At 40.0% G+C, this 17,481-nt stretch overlaps 2 protein-coding genes across 2 annotated transcripts in view; one reads left to right on the forward strand and one right to left on the reverse strand.

Annotated features, from left to right (window-relative positions):
• Positions 1 to 55: 55 nt before the first annotated feature.
• Positions 56 to 9,549, reverse strand: alp3 (alkaline phosphatase 3). The gene is made up of 11 exons (XM_008308777.3): positions 9,409 to 9,549; positions 8,248 to 8,364; positions 7,971 to 8,086; positions 7,492 to 7,666; positions 6,422 to 6,594; positions 6,191 to 6,331; positions 5,836 to 5,905; positions 4,778 to 4,912; positions 3,813 to 4,004; positions 1,632 to 1,748; positions 56 to 796 (listed from the first exon to the last, which is right to left on the reverse strand). The coding sequence occupies exons 1-11, from the start codon at positions 9,476 to 9,478 to the stop codon at positions 492 to 494; spliced, it is 1,611 nt and encodes a 536-aa protein (XP_008306999.1). The 5' UTR covers positions 9,479 to 9,549; the 3' UTR covers positions 56 to 491.
• A 2,680-nt stretch (positions 9,550 to 12,229) lies between these two features.
• psmd2 (proteasome 26S subunit ubiquitin receptor, non-ATPase 2) overlaps positions 12,230 to 17,481 on the forward strand; it is a 7,758-nt gene continuing 2,506 nt past the window's right edge. The window contains exons 1-14 of the mRNA XM_008308778.3: positions 12,230 to 12,417; positions 13,256 to 13,312; positions 13,405 to 13,569; positions 14,155 to 14,276; positions 14,371 to 14,595; positions 14,678 to 14,836; positions 14,921 to 15,065; positions 15,373 to 15,433; positions 15,682 to 15,828; positions 15,984 to 16,090; positions 16,316 to 16,443; positions 16,664 to 16,751; positions 16,846 to 17,008; positions 17,261 to 17,448. Of these exons, the coding sequence (XP_008307000.1) occupies positions 12,295 to 12,417; positions 13,256 to 13,312; positions 13,405 to 13,569; positions 14,155 to 14,276; positions 14,371 to 14,595; positions 14,678 to 14,836; positions 14,921 to 15,065; positions 15,373 to 15,433; positions 15,682 to 15,828; positions 15,984 to 16,090; positions 16,316 to 16,443; positions 16,664 to 16,751; positions 16,846 to 17,008; positions 17,261 to 17,448 (1,878 nt within the window). The 5' untranslated portion in view covers positions 12,230 to 12,294. The remainder of the gene's footprint in view (positions 12,418 to 13,255; positions 13,313 to 13,404; positions 13,570 to 14,154; positions 14,277 to 14,370; positions 14,596 to 14,677; positions 14,837 to 14,920; positions 15,066 to 15,372; positions 15,434 to 15,681; positions 15,829 to 15,983; positions 16,091 to 16,315; positions 16,444 to 16,663; positions 16,752 to 16,845; positions 17,009 to 17,260; positions 17,449 to 17,481) is intronic.

Below are 17,481 nucleotides of genomic sequence, written 5' to 3' on the forward strand. Positions count from 1 at the left end.
CAAAACAACAAACATATGTTATGATTATAAAAATATTTAAATGACGAAACAACTTTATTTATTTTATTAGAGAACTTAAAAGAAAGTATTGTCCAAAACTTCTGATGATTTAGTGGTAGCTTATTGTATATATATATATGATGGTATGATACTGTACAATTATATGTTGTAAACACTGGGAAGCAGAGCTCTGAATTAATGGGAATAATTTTTATGTTTCACTATGACAAATGTTCAGTGCTCCAGAGACCACAGAGAAAATCAGTAGTTTTAACACCACAAGCAAAAAGCAGTGCTTGATGTATCACTCTATATTATAAATATATTATTGTCTAACAGTACAGGAGAGTAGGCTGATTACCATCTGCATTGTTTCATATATTCTTTTCTATATTTCTGTGGAAGTGTTAGACTCTACCATGGGAGCCGCGTTAGCATGGACCTCTTAAACCTGGCCAGTGTTACAGGATTTCACAGATTTTAACAGCATCTTACATCAGCAATGTATAAGCCAGAATCACACTGAAGAAACTGCTGACCATCGCTGCTGAGCTGTGAAGAGTCCTTGACATGTTCTCGACAGGAGCAGTGGCAAAAGTTTCACTTGGCTCTTGGCAGTGCCTCAGGTCTGCGCCCACACAGGCAGCGTAGGCCATGGCATGGGCGATGTAGTTCTGCTCATTGACACCTTGGAACAAGTGCGCCATGGGTCCACGGGCCAGCACGGCCACATCCTCCCCACTGTGGGTGGCCGACTCCAGGGGCACTGCTGACAGCTGCACGTAATCTTTTGTTTCTGTGACAGAAAGTATTTACGTAGGTAAATATGTCAAGAATCTAACCGACAACCCTCTTGGTAAAAATGGATACACTTTTTTACTTTCCATAACTAGAGCCTCACAACTGGTACCAATATTATAACTCCAACTCTCAGTATAAACTTTTTATACTGTATACAATATTAACTTTTTGCTGATATACGATATGCCTTACACCGATATGTGCAGCTGTTTTGCCCCAAAACTGCAGCAAACGTCTCAGTATCCCACAAAATGATTTATCATATTGCATTATCGCTGGTACTGTATACAAGTTTGTATTTCTACTGGATCGTTACAGAAATAGATTTTTCGCTTTCTTTGCGCTGACGTTCTTCCCAATATTATATTATTATAACCAACTCTCAGTATAAACTTTTTATACTGTATACAATATTAACTTTTTGCTGATATACGATATGCCTTACACCAATATGTGCAGCTGTTTTGCCCCAAAACTGCAGCAAACGTCTCAGTATCCCACAAAGTGATTGCAGCATATTTATCATATTGCATTATCAGGTTTTCATTATCGGAGGAAAAATCGGGAAAAACAAATTTGAGATAAATCTTTAACTAATTACCTGATTTAACCAATGAACTGAAATCACACATGGTGATGGTGTCATCTTTTCCAGGGCTTATTGTTAAACCATAGCGTGAGATGAGATCACTGTAACCATTTGGTGTATACAGTCTGTTAGCCAGTAAATGAGCCAGGGTTAAACTCTCTATGATTAAAGTCTCTCTGATAATTAGGTGTTGGAAATGCTTCAGCTGTTTTCAGATATCAAATGACGGCTGTTATCTTACTGGTGTTCACATCACGGATGTCAGGGCGAGAACCATTGATGAGTTTGTGTCCAGGTCCGTTCCCATACATTAGTGTCGTGTACGGCCGAAAGTCCAAGGCCCAGAGCGGAGATTTACCTGGAGGGAGAGAGGGAGAGGGAGAGAGAGAGGGAGAGGGAGAGCCATCAAAAACATTTTTCTTGAGTTATTATTTCCTCTTTCTCCTCTGTTATCTCTCGCTTTTTCTTCTCTTTCTTTCTCTCTCTCCCTCGCTCTCGCACACACACACAGGTCTCTAGGGGTCCTCTGGGTCTAGAGCTCTTTGAGTATGTCAGTGTTTTCTCCCCAGATGAGCCATTAGCCTCACCAGTCCTTGCACAGATGAAGAGCTCAGGGTTTTACAGGCACATCAATCTGCAGCTCCACTGGGAGGAGGAGGAAAGAGTAACAGGAAAATAACAAGCAGAAAGGTTTTAGCAGCAGGAGAGCAAATAAGTGCACGATCAATAAAGCCTTATATGGATCGTCTGTATCTGTGGGTGTAAATGTTACAGAAGGAGAAAACACATGTTCGCCCTGTCATCACCATGTTGAATATGACTGAGGCAGTGTAACAATGACAATCAACAGACTGATACACACACTGGTGTAAAACAGTAGTCCACAACCATTTCTGTACCAAAGACCGGTCGGCTGGTATCAGCCGTTACTGTGGACCAGTAATACAGCGCCATCGTTGACGGATCATTACATTCTGTAAATAAAACTTTAGACTTCATTCTGTTAGTATCAGAGTCTGAATGACCTGTTGTCTGGATTATTTTTGAATGATGTAAATTAGTAAAACTGAAGTTTAGTACCGAATGACCTATGGACCAGCACCGGCCCCCGGTTCATAGGTTGGGCACCACTGGTGCAAAATACACACAAGTTTAGTTCATCTTACATACAGTAGCTCTTGGTAAATTTTAGAAAACGTAAAAACATTAAAAAAATATTAATTTTGTTTTTTTACTGGGAATTTTACTGATGTCTCTTTGACAAGTAGATGCTAATATTTTTTGTCTATTGTATATTTTTGTAGGTACGTTTTACCCTAATGTATTGGTTTTTGGATTCCATATTTAAGTTTAGCATTTTTAATATTTCGTTACAACTGTTCCGTTGTATAACATAAACAAAGTGTTGAACAAAATACACATTTTATTACAGTATAAAATGTGATTTGTTTCCTGACTCTCCAGTATCTGTATGTCGTTCACCCTGGGGTCTCCTCCTAGTGGTCGGACGTGTTATCTTTAATTTAATTTGTCACATACTGTACTGCACTAGCTCAGCTCCACTTCTTATACCACAGGTACAGTGTTGATGACTGGGGTGTGTATACAGTAGTGAGAGAGGATTTTTTAGGTCAACAAAGGCAGTTGTGTTTCCACCAGCATGAATGTGATTAAGGTTCATTATCAGCTCACACACACTCACTGCTACACACAAATCCGACCATTGTCTGAAGGAATAATCGATTACCTGTGAGAATGAGGGGAACAGTGAATGGTCCTTTCTTGTCTTTGTGTCCAGTTCAAGTGATTTACACAAACAATATATGCATTTAAATGCAGATGAGCTGTACAACAGTCTGGAGCCTCGAGGGTTAAATTAACATCCTCACAATTTGTTTCAGTTTCAAACTGCCTCCATGTGAGGTCACTATTTTATGTATTTTAAGTTTTCCAGCAGCTGAATTAAGAGCTTGTGTTACCATCTAATATACATGACCTGGCCACTACCTGCACTACCTGTCTTGGTATGGAGTAGTACTGCATAGTGCTGAAGTAAAATAGTTGCATAAGATTGATAGAGATGATTTGAAATAAAGAAAAAGAGGAGAGAAAAAGCAGAGAAGGAGAAACAGGAGGGAGTAATTTAGGGTAAAACAGAGACAACAATGTAATCAAAGATGAACACGTTGATGCAGGTTAGAGAAAATAAAGATGGGACGAAAATAGAGAAAGGCTGTCGGCTGCATTTTTCACGCCGGCTATAATTGCGGGGTAAGGGGAGCAGAGGGAGAAGACGCTCGTTCTGCAGTGGGAAGCATCACATTGGATATAGAACACATGTACTTCTGGAGGAGAGAAAAAAGGAAAATCTTTATCTGAGAAAAAAAAACCCACTGCACCCACAATTATACAGAATATTTACCCAGAATGCTCTGTCCTCGAAATGGGTAACCGTTGTGAGTAATGGTGTGGGAGTGGTCTGCCGTGGCTATGGTGAGGGTTTCATGTTCTTTGGTGAGTTCCAGGGCCCGGGCTATGGCGTAGTCAAAAGCAACGGCTTCATGCAGAGCCATGAACGCCCGACCGTCGTGGTGCGCCTGGTCGATTCTCCCCCCTGACCAGAGAGAGAGAGAGAGAGAGGCAGGTTAAATATTTTAGGAATAAAGCTTTTGTATAATACAATAATGCAAACAGCTAGTAAAATGTTACTTTTTTTGTTTTTATATTCCTTAAATAATCAAGTAATGTATTTGAATAATTGAAGTGAAATAATTTTTATATATATCTCCAGGGCAAAATTATTATTGCCATCTAGTCACAGGCCAGAGGTGGCCCCCGGGCCGTAAGTTTGAGACCACTGCCTTGAAGTAACTTCAGGAAAAATGAGTAAAAAAAAAATTCAGCTGAAAAGCATATTTTAAAAACACTGAAGACACAGTTTTCTATTTCCAGCATGTCTTGTATTTGAAGAGGGATTTATCCTCAACAACAGGAACAAAACCAAGATTACGGAGTAAAAAAGAAAAGAAAGACCCCTTGTTATTCGTGGTAAACAGTGAGATGGGACTGTATTGTTGCAGGAAAACACACACAGGGCTCCCACTGCGTCAGTGTTATGGTGGGATGTGTAATACTATATAAATGAAAAATAATGGCAATTAAAGCACAGACGATAAAATGATAATTATATTTACAGTACATATGCAATCATTAAATGATACACGACCCACTTTAATGTGTGTTTGTTAAGCGCGTGACCTCCGCTCACTCGCACTTACACCCACACAATTTCAACAGAACCTTGATTTACTCTTATCTCTGTCGCACTCTGATCGATGGGTTAATTACTGGCAGTGTGAGTTAAGCTGTTGAAGCGTTTGTCATTACCCTCGACGAGCAGGAAGAAACCCTTAGGATTCTTCTGCAGGATCCGAATGGCCTTTTCTGTTGTCTCCACGATGGATGGATCCATGCTCGGGTCTCTGTCCACCTCGAACCGTAGATCGCCAGGTTCAAAGAGAGCTGTAGGTCGAGAACGCTTGTGTCAAAACCCAGGAAAATCTGTTTCATTAGCCAACAGTCGGGGGGGGGGTGTACAGTATTTTTGGACCACACCAGGAATTGCATGGTGTTTGAATCATCTTAGCTCCTCCACAAATCACACACCAATAAGGAGGGTCAAATAAAAGTGAGCAGGTTTCTAAGTCAAAGCAAAAAGATTTCCTTGTAATTTAAGAAAGCAAATCTCAAAATAAAGTAACTAGTTCGACTGCGGGCCTGAACATGGCTTAATGCTTAGAGAAGGGGTGTCAAACATATGACCTGCAGGCCAAAATCGGCCCGCTACAGTGTTCAGTCTGGCCCCGCTTGATGGAAAGAAAAAAAAAAGATACACAAACACTTCATGTTCCAAATATTTTTTGTAAAATCATATTGCATTAAATATAAATACATAATATTAATAATAATAAATATGTCGTACGGTTGTAATTCTTTGCATGAAAACAAAGGGATTCTTTACATGAAAACAAAGGGGGAAAACATGGGCTTATTGTTATTTATGGTTATGTTAGTTATGTTATGATCGTACTGGTCCGGCCCACTTGACTTGTTGTATACCAAAAACTGACGCAGTTGACACAGTGTTTTGCAGAAAGTAGGTCAAAATGTGCTCAGAGATGTTTGGTCATTGGAGGCTTTTCCAGTGAATGAACTTTTATGAATGTGTTTGAACTCTGTAAACCTTATGTAGGTCAGTTTTTCTGACCTACATAAGGGCAGTGGAGAATAGCCGCTACATTCAGGCTGTAATATAACCAAGGCCAATCCGAGCCTTTTGTGTTGTGTTCTCTAACAGCCTAATGAAAGAGAACTGTGCCAGACGTTCAAAAGGCAGGAAAATGAAGGCAATCAGAAAAAAGAAATGACACTTCAGAAAATCTCACCCATGAGGTAGTCAGTGGTTTCTGGATTGACAGCATCGAACTCTGTTCTGTTCCACACGTAGTGGGCCACCTGTGTAACACAAAGGACACGTGGATTGTCACGTACAGTGAGTGGAGGACGGCTCAGGTCACAGGACACGTGGACACATACAGTGAGTGGAGGACGGCTCAGGTCACGGCGCTAACGTGTTGGAAAAGAAAATCTATTGATAGGTGGGTTTTTAGTGGGTCTGAAAAACAGAGATTTAGTTTACTTTATTTAAAGTCATTTTTTAACTTGAACTTCTTCATGAAGTTAGTTTTACTCTTTAAAAAGAAAATTCTTAACCACGGCGTCATTGTTGGAAGCTGCTACCTTTCCAGTTTTTAGTTTCTGCCACTCGGTGATGAGATTGCGTCCGTCCTTTCTTTTGCCTCTGACAGAGAAATCTCGGGGGTACTCCGGGTCCTTGGTGCCTCTGGGGGTCATGTACTTTCTGCCCCCACCTATGATCACCTGAAACCCATTCACAGACACAGTCACTTATCCCTTGATGTCAGTTTATTCTTCTGAACGCTGGATAGAATTCAGATAAAGTGAACTCACGTCGATGTCTATGTTTCTGATGAGCTGGGAGCTGATGTCGGTGCAGCCGTCCAGCTTGGCAGAGTCAGGCATGTCAGCGTCACTGTACCACTTCCTGCTGGCACTGTGGGCGTAGCTGGTCGCCGGGGTAGCGTGTTGGACTCGCGTGGTTGTGACGATACCAACAGACTTGCCTGCAATATCAGAGCAAACTGAGTCAAACTCTAAAGACTGTGTTACAGAATGTGGTCAGAAACTAGGAGTCACTTCAAAATGTATCTGTGTATTTAAAAAATGTAATATTTATTCATAGAAGCGAAAATAACTATAGATGTGTTAATTATAGACATAAAATAGTACTGTTTGTAGCCAAGGTTACACACACCAAGGTCAAGGTACAACACTGTTGATCATTTCTGATATTGTCTCCCAATAATTATTTTACAACTGGCCACAATTAAAAGTACATCAATTAAAACCCTTAATATTTAATCTTACAACAACAGTTAATGATTTTCAAAAGACTTTAGTTAATGAGTTGATGAAAAGACGACTACAAAACCAATACAAAACCACTGAGATCCTGATTGAGACTTTTGTTCAATCGGAACAGTTATTACAACACACATCTGAGGTAAACCTCACAGGTCAGGGCCATGACCCTCTCTCTCTCTCTCTCTGGTCAGGGCCATGACCCTCTCTCTGTCTCTCTCTCTCGCTCTCTCTCGCTCTCCCCGTGTGTGTTTGTGTGTTTGAATTATCTACGATACTTGGTTACAGAGAGAACTGATAACACAGGTGTGTTTCCCTGTCGTGTTGTCCTGTAATCTGATCTGAGTGTAATCTCACATGGACCTGCTCCTTAGGAATGATTGTCTTTGGGCGCACGTCAGTCCAGGATTAAATGATTTTTCCATAAATTCAGTGAAAAATCCTGCGTGTTTCATAAACGACCAGCAACTTATTGGTATAGTAGTGGTTTACTAGCAATAGCACATTTATTTAATGAGCCTTGGCTAATATCTGTGGTGTCTTATTGGTTTTATGACCAATTGAATTTTTCTAGACTTGTGTCTTTGTCTTTGTCCTACCAGCGTCTTTGGCCCACTTCAGAATGGATGTGACCTCGTTGCCCTTCTGAGTCTTGCAGGCTCCGTTGCGCGCAGCTGCATTCACGCCGATGACGTTGATGTTAGTTTTCACTCCACACAGATATGCAGTAGCTGTGGCTGCGCTGTCTGGGATCTGGAAGTCCACACTGTAGGTCTGCAGAGACACACAGGCGTGAATGTAGTCTTTATTACTGCAGGTTTAGGAGACAGTGGTGAGGTCAGAGGTCAAATGCCTGCCTTCACGAGAGAGGATTGGGCCGGAGGTGGAAGGGGTGACGATGCTGAGATTTATGTTAGGAGTGAGCAGAGTAGGCCAGATAAGAACGAATAAATGGCCATGTCTGTAATTGTTCTGAAATTCCGCAGGACCAGACCATTAAAAAAATGTCCCTGAGAACAGAATTGTTTTCTGTCCTGTTGTGTAATAGCATTTATCAGCAGGTTTGTTGGTTCCGTACTTTAGCCAGTCCCACGTTAGGGAACGTGTCCATGGTCATCACTGTCTCCTCCCCTGTCTGGTTCTGCAGTTGTCCCTTCAGGATTCGAGCTGCCGTCAAGGTGGTGATTCCCATTCCTGATGTTATGACAAGAGAACAAGTTTTTTTTACTCCATGGAATATTTGTGTGTGTGGTAGCAGGCGTGTGTGTGTGTGTGTGTTGGTCTCCTGGGCAGGTGCAGTCACAACAGGAGTCGAACAACAATTCCTCACGGCCGTGTCAGTCATGTTAACTCACCATCTCCCAGGAATAACACCACGTTCTTGGCCACGTTGGTGTTGATCTTCCTGTTCAGAGCTGACTGCAGCGTCTCACGCGCCTGTGACCTCCAGAACTCTGGGTTCTCCTCCTCAACTGGGCAAAAATTCAAACCACATGATCATGCATACAAAGTGTTTTCGGCTAAGATCAATTTTTCAGTTAAGATCAATCCATAGTGTAGAATATTTAAGACCAACATACACAATCATCATTTTTTAATGACAACATGAGCAACTTTTCTGCTTTAAATAACAAACTTTAGCCGTGCGTTTGAGGAGAACAGATGACTGTGCATCCTGCAGACATCACTGTGAGTCCGGCTGAACAGCCGGCAGCTGCTCTTTGTTCAGACCCTGGTGGGACCTGAGTGCGTTTATCAAGGTGTTTGCTTTGTATCAGCACCTTGCATACTTGCTCTCTTATCGGTCACACTTTGATTTTTAACACAGCAGTTCACTAACAAGCCGTAGGTGCTGACAGCAATTGGTTACTCCACACCACAGCTAAGGAGTGTATGGAAAAGAAGAAGAAAAAATATGTGGAGGTCCTTAAAAAAAACAAAACACTGAAGCTGCATGTTTAGAAAAGACAACAAAATTGAGGCTGCATGTTTAGAAAAGACAACAAAATAATACAACAATAGTATGAAAGGAACAGGGAGCAAAGATTGAAATTAGGACGGAGGAAAAGAGAAGGAATAAAGAAACTAGAGGAGAAACCGAGTCCTGAACAGAGATGTCCAAGTTTTAAAAAAGTAGAGACGTCCAGGGTACAGTAGGACAAAGACGCCTCGTACATCAAGATCAACATTTTCAGGCCACTGTAATATTTACTTTACACAGTGCTGGACTTTTTGAGGGCAAGTTTAATCTGAGCTGAAAGTTGGACATTCAGCTTTAACAAACTAATAACAATAATAGCCTTTCACTGGATGATGGCTTTTATTTGAAAACGGTTTGTTATGGTTGTTATGATGTACACAGCCACACGCTGGACCTTGCACTACAAAATGTGTGTGAAGACGACCATACCTGTTCACGCGGAAGAATTTAAATGTTGACACTGCTCTACTGTAACTTGTGTACAAACATATATAAAAGTATAGCTGGTCTTCTGGGGAATTTTTTTCCCACCTACCTTTGGCAGAGGAGGATGAAATAGTCACCAGCAGAAACAGACAAAGGATGAAGCCTCTTGTTGACTCCATGGTCAGCTTGGGGCAGCTGAGACTAGACTCAGTATCCTTCTGAATAAATCACCACCTTGACTGTGACCGTCAGCCGGCTGCCAATCATTAATGATCTCAGGTCGTAAATACATAACAGCCCGATAAAAGCTCTGGGCAAATATATGACCGGTGACTCAGACTTTTCTACTTGATCAATTACAATTCATTGCTGTGATAATTTAAATATACAGGATTAATTATTGACAGGTTTGATGGTTACTCCTGCAGATAATGTTTATTCGGGGCATTTTAAATGACACAGCTGCGAATACGCAGCATATCTGGTGGAAAGTGTGTGTCTTTGAGATAATGCTTGGAGAGATAATGCAGAGAGGAGATACAGTTACATAAGAGACAAAGACTGAGAGCCTACAGGGAGTGAGCGGAACGGCACAAACACACCCACAGAATCTCCAGGGAGTATGTGATGAGCAGGGGACAAATGATTGCATCATCATTATGCTGCGATTATGTGTACTTTTCCAAAAATGACCCCATATTCATCGAAAATGAAAAGAAAAAAACATAACAAAACAGGAAGACCTGTGAGATCAGGCAGTAGTTATCGGACGTCACACCTTTATTAGAACATTTATCAGAGGTTATTTTCATCTCATGTTCCCAGTGAGCCTAGTGATTAGACCTGGTCCAAAGGCTGGGGAGATTTTATTTTTAAGATCAAGGTAAAAACACGTCTGTTTGATGGGGTAGTAGATTGTGGCTAGATGAAGATGAAGATGAATGGTGAGTCATAATCCAAAAGAGTTGAAGTGGACTATATCTCTTTTTTAAACTCGTTTACACTACATCCCCTATGGAGCATTAAAGAACTGAACTAATAACAAGCCATAATGTGAAGTCCCACATTGTGTGTTTTCTAGGGTAAAATATCAGATTACCTTTAAACAATTAGATTTATATCCCACCAAAAATGACTAAAAGCACACTCATTTGCCTTGAAATATGTTGTTATATGCATTTTAATGCTTAAAATGTAGAAAATAACTATTATTTGGAATGTCAACATTTGATCAAAAGCAAAATACCATGCTAATATTTTTTATTAAAAAGTCTTAAAAATAAAATGTTGCCAAAAATTATTAAAAACACACTCATTTGCCTTAAAATATATAGCTATAGTAATTTTTATGCCTAAAATTCAGGGATGTTTTTTATTTTCTATAGAATTTCTACCTTTGATCAAAAGCAACATACCATACCAATAATATTCTGAAAATGTTTTTTAAAAAGTTGTATCAGAGCAGAATTGTTGTTTTCTCATCCTGTGCAGCTTTTATTCTGTGAAAATCCATGGGTTCATCATTAAATAGCTGTCAGCGAGGGTCTGTCCAAGTGAAGTCTTGAGGTCAAAGCAATCAAGTCGTCATTTAAACACTGCACAGCTGGCTGATTGCTTTTGTATCTACGGTCGTCTCCTGATTCAATCAACTCTTGGCAGTTTTTTCAGGCTATTCTAATGCAGTTCCACGTGCCATGAGTACATGTAAAGCACGTTACAGTTCAAGACTCAAGATTTTTTTCGCTCTCAATGTCTTGGATGAAAATGCAGAATAAACTGTTTGTAGTGTGTTATATTTTGTGCATACCTTTTTTTTTATTATTCTTGACTAACATACGGATCATTTACGTTGAAAGATACAACATGAACAGGTTACTTGTGCCAATAGACAGGGCTAATAATGTATGGTACAATTGCACCCTCTAGTGTTCATACACGAAAAGTTCAGTTGAACTGAAGTCTAATGACTGCTTGCTGTAGTTTCGTCTTAAGTTAGAGTTAGGATAAACACAACAATTAAATTACAGTACGGCTACCTTCATGACATGCATGACTTTTCCGACTCCATGTCGGTCACTTGACGCAGATTTACCTGGTGACGTCACGCACCTAGGTAAACAGGGTTATGTCACACACTCAGGTACATAAGGTTTCTTTCCTTGTTTTAGGTGTGGCGCTGGTATAGCTCAGTGGTTACTTCATCGAATTACAAAACTTGATACCCAGACCCGTAAGGGTTCGAGACCACGGGCGCTGTCCAGTGCTTTTGCTTCCCTATTCTTTTTTTTTTCAGTTCCTGTTCCAACTACATATTACATATGACAGCGGATATTATTCTAAAAGAATTAAATCAACAATTAATTAATACACATTTATTCACAGGGAAAACAAACTCAAAGCCGTGACTATAAATTATGAAAATATTCCATTCTATAGACTAAGATTTAAGAACAATCCTTAGCATAAGGTAGAGATTCACAAGTATGAAGGGATAAACAAATTGAACTGCAAATATTAAATAAATAAATAAATATGTACATGTGGTAAAACAGTGTTTGGTATTCTAAAAGCAATCTACATGTGGCAAAACAGTGTTTGGTATTCTAAAAGCAACATCACTTGTTGTGGTAATTTCTGGGGGTTTTTTGTAACCTGTCATCACCCGACATAGTGTTGGATTCATATCAAACTTCCTTACTGAATGAACACAATACAGGTCTAACGTAAAAGGCAAACTGACTATGATCACTATGTGATAAGACGTACATGTGTTCAAATTCTACTGCCTCTGTATTACTTCAGTAATTTGTCAACGATTGATATTTTTTTAGAACAATGTCGTGAAAATAACTGCCTGAGAGACTAAATAGTTTAGACCTACAGGGGGCGCTAATTACGCAACTTCCACGTATCATAGTGAAGAAGAAGAAGAAGCGGTCCAACACCACTGTTCCCCATTTCCGTTCTCAGATTGTTGGTTCATTGAGTCGTCACTATGGAGGAGGCAAAAAAGAAAGATAATAAGCATCCAGAAAAGATGGACGAGAAGGCAAAAGACAAGGAGAAGGGTCAGCAGCCCAAAGAAAAGGAAAAGGGCAAGAAAGAGGAGCAAGAACTGGTGAGGGCGGATATTTTCCTCATTCAAAATGCGCTGTGTAACGTCCTTGATGTTATTTTGCCTTAGTCACTGCCACTTTGACAACATGGTTTAGCGGGCCGAAGCTTACCCTGCTGAAAAAAAAAGATATTATATTGGCATGTATTAGCCTATCGTGAATGTTGAATCTCACTCACTCATATTCATTTCATTATTTGTGTGTTTGTAAATGGCTGTAGATATAACCTGTTTTGTTAGCTCACTGTAGCCTAGCTCTCTCTGCCGGCCGGCTAACGTTAGCCCGTTAGCTGTTATCGATGCTGTCCACTAATTTCAGTGTTAGCTCGAGCGAGTGGAAAATATATGACACAGCAGCTGAAGTTAAATAGTGTAACACTTGCATGCGGAACATTATTTACACAAAGCGACGTTTTTTATTTTTCATCAGATGGTGGATGGCCATACAAAGCTTGTAGGCTATACATATTACCATTATGACACGTTTTATTAAAGTATTAGAAATCGTCGTCCACACTTGTTTTTGAAAAGTACAACAAATATAAACTGAAGTGTTATTAATGTTAAAAATCAGTTTAACTATTGATTTTTCTGATAGATTAAGGGGAATAAAGAAAATCAGCCAGATATACAGGCCACAAAATGTTGATCTGCACTAGCCATTTACTACCAAATTGATTTTATCTGTTGTCTAGTTAAGTGCAACGTGTATGCCATATAATGATGCAGTCGTAGTTGGTGGGTGTTAATATCAACTATTCAAGACCCCAACAATTTAAGTTACATTTACATTCGTATGTTTAATTGGTGACATTGCCATTCTTTTCCCTTTTTACTGTAGTCAGAGGAAGACAAACAGCTACAAGAAGACCTAGAGATGATGGTGGAAAGACTAAGTGTAAGTGAAAGATACAATTGTTTTTCTCAAAAAGTCTATATTTCAAATCCATCATAATGTCAAAAAACTCATGATTGTTTACATTTTTGCAGGACAAGAACACAGACCTCTATCGTCCTGCTTTGGAAGAGCTACGTAGACAAATCCGCTCGTCTACCACCTCCATGACTTCCGTGCCCAAGCCCCTGAAATTCTTGCGCCCACATTATGGCAAGCTCAAAGAGATCTATGATGGCATGGCTCCTGGGGAGAACAAGGTATCGTTGTGCATTTGCCAGAATCAAAAAATCCTATCCCGAGCACATTTTTAAGATGTGATGCAGCCTCTTCAGAAGTACCAAGATTCCTCTTTTCTTTTGTTTTTTTAGTCACACAATATTGTTTTTCTGTAAAACCGGTATTGTTTAAATGTTTGTTTGAAATCTGTCGAAATGTCACTTGGATCAGAGAATCTCAATGGGTTTGTGGGCAAAAAAAGTGGTGAGAAAAAAATCAGGAGAGACTCACCTGTTCACACAGTAGGTGGCAATAATACTTCTGTGACACAAGTCAAAAGCGGACGTTTCAGATCAGAATAGACATTTTTTTTATATTGAGGCAGAAAACCTGTAGCGTAGTTAAAACAAAGGGCTTCAAGATCGGAGGACATCTGACAAGTGTCAGGTTCAATCTGCATTCTCTTCTGCAGTCATTAGGGGGTGATGATTGGTATCGAAGTTAGACCATTTGGGAATCGCTGCATTTGATGACAAGTTTAAAAGTGTTAATATAATTACTGTGACCAAGAGAGTGTCATGACATGTAACAGCAGAATTATAGAAGAGTTATTGTTGAATTTTCAGCACTTCTGTGCCGATGTGGTGTCAGTGTTGGCCATGACGATGAGCAACGAGAGGGAGTGCCTTAAGTACCGTCTGCTGGGATCACAGGAAGAACTGGCCTCTTGGGGACATGAATATGTCAGGTATTAAACAAAAACAAAACCCATATACCTTTACAAATGTGCTTCAATAAACCAAAGGACAATTCACAAGACACAATGTTTCAAAATTTTCCAGGCACCTGGCAGGTGAGGTGGCAAAAGAGTGGCAAGAGGTGGAGGAGAGTGACAAGACGCAGCAGGAGACACTGTTGAAATTAGTGAAGGAGATTGTGCCCTACAACATGGCCCACAATGCCGAGCACGAGGCGTGTGATTTGCTAATGGAGATTGAAAGGCTGGACATGCTGGAAGACTACATTGATGAAAATGCTTATGGCAAAGTTTGCCTCTACCTCACTAGGTATGTACAGGGTTGACACTTCTGTCATTGTCATTGTAGCAAAACTGTAGTAAAAAAACAATACATTTTGTTGTGTCTCCAGCTGTGTGAGTTACGTTCCTGAGCCAGAAAACTCTGCACTGCTGAGATGTGCCTTGAACATCTTCAGAAAGTTCAACCGTTATCCTGAGGCTCTGCGTCTGGCTCTGATGCTTAACGATGTAGAGCTGGTAGAAAACATCTTCACATCCTGCAAAGACATGTAAGTTTTATTTGGAGACATTTTGTTGTGATAAAAGTAACAGAAACAATAAAGGATGAACTCATGCATTTTTTTTCCTGACAGTGTCATTCAGAAGCAGATGGCCTTCATGTTGGGTCGCCATGGTATGTTCCTGGAGCTGAATGAAGATGTAGAGGACTACGAAGACCTGACAGAGATCATGTCTAATGTGCAGCTCAACAGTAATTTCTTGGCCCTAGCAAGAGAGGTAATTTTCTAGTTTTTTTTTTATCATTTGTTATAATGTGATTAGTGAGTTATTGGATTTTTAAAAATGAAAAATCTCAATAATTTTATGTTGATTATAAAGCAGCATGAATTAAAGACTGATGGCCGCCTCTTCTACTGCAAGCCTCAACTTGCTGCTCATTTCTGTTTTTTTAAGCTAAAAGCTTCTTTAGTGCTTTCACTTGCTTATTAGAAACATGTGAGACTCAGACACTTGATGAGCCTCTGATTTTGAAGTGTGTTTCTCACTGAGACATTTTAACTAATATCAAACACTCTCTTTGCAGTTGGACATCATGGAACCCAAAGTTCCAGATGACATCTACAAAACACACCTGGAAAACAACAGTGAGTCCATATCTTTTCATAGAGCTCTAGAGGTGTATTCTTTTTTTTTTAAAGTGGTGTCAATTTGTAATGAATATTAGTCTCTGCATAGTATATTCTCCTCCAAAGTTTTTTTTTTTTTTAGACCGGCTTATCATCTCATTTCCACTCACAGGTTGCTGTTCTGACTACTGTGTTGAGTAATGAATGTAGTTCATGTGTATGTGTGAGATGACCTTCTGATGTTGAATGTCTTGTCTCCATGGCAGGATTTGGAGGCAGTGGCTCTCAAGTGGACTCAGCTCGTATGAATTTAGCCTCTTCCTTTGTTAACGGCTTTGTAAATGCAGCTTTTGGACAAGACAAGTTGCTCACTGATGATGGCAACAAGTGGCTCTACAAGAACAAGGATCATGGTACAAACTAAATACAGTAGTTACTTTTTGCTATTAGATCCTGGTATTTCAGCATGTAGACTATTTCATTATACATATCGATTCTCAGGTTATCCTTCATTATAATCATCATCATCTTGGTTCATACTAAATTACTCTTTCTACTTTGTCTTCAGGTATGCTGAGTGCTGCTGCCTCACTGGGTATGATTCTGCTGTGGGACGTGGATGGTGGTCTGACACAGATTGACAAATACCTCTACTCTTCCGAGGATTGCATTAAGGTAAACCTGAATCATTAAAACTGTAGAAATATAGGGTCATTCTACTACTACCATGTTGATGATCAGCATTTCCTCACTCTTAAAAATAAACCAGACATTATTGCATGGACTGGATTTCCTTCAGTATTTCCTCAGATACTACGTCACCTGTATTACAGAGAAGAAAAAGACAACAATTTTAGTTTACTTCCTCTCCTCATTCTGGTTGGTCTTTTGTCATTCCAGTCTGGTGCCCTCCTGGCCTGTGGCATAGTAAACTCAGGTGTGAGGAATGAATGTGACCCAGCCCTTGCCCTCCTTTCTGACTATGTCCTTCACAACAGCAACGTCATGAGGATAGGAGCCATCTTTGGGTGAGAAAGTCCAAACCAAGTTTTAGAATATTTTGACTTTTATTCAGGCTTTTTCTTTGTAGAGTATGTTATGTTATAATTACACCTAGTACAGTAAGATATGACTTTTGTGTCTTGTTTTTAGCCTGGGTCTGGCCTACGCTGGTTCCAACAGAGAAGATGTCCTGTCTTTGCTTCTTCCTGTCTGATGATAGATATGACTTTTGTGTCTTGTTTTTAGCCTGGGTCTGGCCTACGCTGGTTCCAACAGAGAAGATGTCCTGTCTTTGCTTCTTCCTGTCATGGGAGACTCCAAGTCCAGCATGGAGGTCTGAATTTATTTTTTTTTTCTCCCATGTTTCTTGGAGCCTATAATTCAGTACTGTTGAACTAATCTGATGTCTGTGTGTATTTTATTTCCAGGTGGTTGGAGTGACAGCCCTGGCTTGCGGTATGATCGCTGTAGGTTCTTGTAACGGCGATGTGACTTCCACCATTGTCCAGACCATCATGGAGAAAAATGAACAGGAGCTGAAGGACACGTATGCACGCTGGCTGCCTCTGGGCCTAGGACTCAACCACCTTGGTAAGTGAAGTCGAAATGAGAAGAAATTGATTTGGGATGTATTTATTCAAATAAGATGGACTTGTGGGTATTTTTTAGATTTTAATTCCCTTACTCCCTGTAGTTTAGGTAATAAAATAGATTTAATTTAGCCTAATTATTAGTCGTTGCTTTACTGCTGACAGCATCAGTAAGTTAAACCATAATGTTGAACAAAACCATAACCATTTTCTCACCATATTTTTGTTTGTTTGTATCCTTCACCACATGCAGGCAAAGGAGAGGCTATCGAGACAACCCTGGCTGCTCTGCAGGTTGTACCAGAACCTTTCCGCAGCTTTGCCAACACACTCGTGGACATCTGTGCATATGCAGGTCAGTCCTCCTCTGAAAAGTCTTTCACTTCCAGGTCTTATCTATATGAAAATAACATAGTCTGTATGCATTTGCATTACTCCCTGATTCCTCTCCGTCTCTACCTCAGGCTCCGGTAA

The sequence above is a fragment of the Cynoglossus semilaevis genome, chromosome 4 (assembly GCF_000523025.1).
Source record: "Cynoglossus semilaevis isolate Cse_v1.0 chromosome 4, Cse_v1.0, whole genome shotgun sequence".
NCBI lineage: Eukaryota > Metazoa > Chordata > Actinopteri > Pleuronectiformes > Cynoglossidae > Cynoglossus > Cynoglossus semilaevis.

Coding starts and splice junctions, on each gene's coding strand:
- alp3 (XM_008308777.3), bottom strand. CDS start 9,478: ATGGAGTCAACAAGAGGCTTCATCCTTTGTCTGTTTCTGCTGGTGACT. Junction 6,332..6,421: donor TCAGAAACATAGACATCGAC/GTGAGTTCACTT, acceptor AATGGGTTTCAG/GTGATCATAGGTGGGGGCAG. Junction 797..1,631: donor CATCCGTGATGTGAACACCA/GTAAGATAACAG, acceptor TTTCTGTCACAG/AAACAAAAGATTACGTGCAG.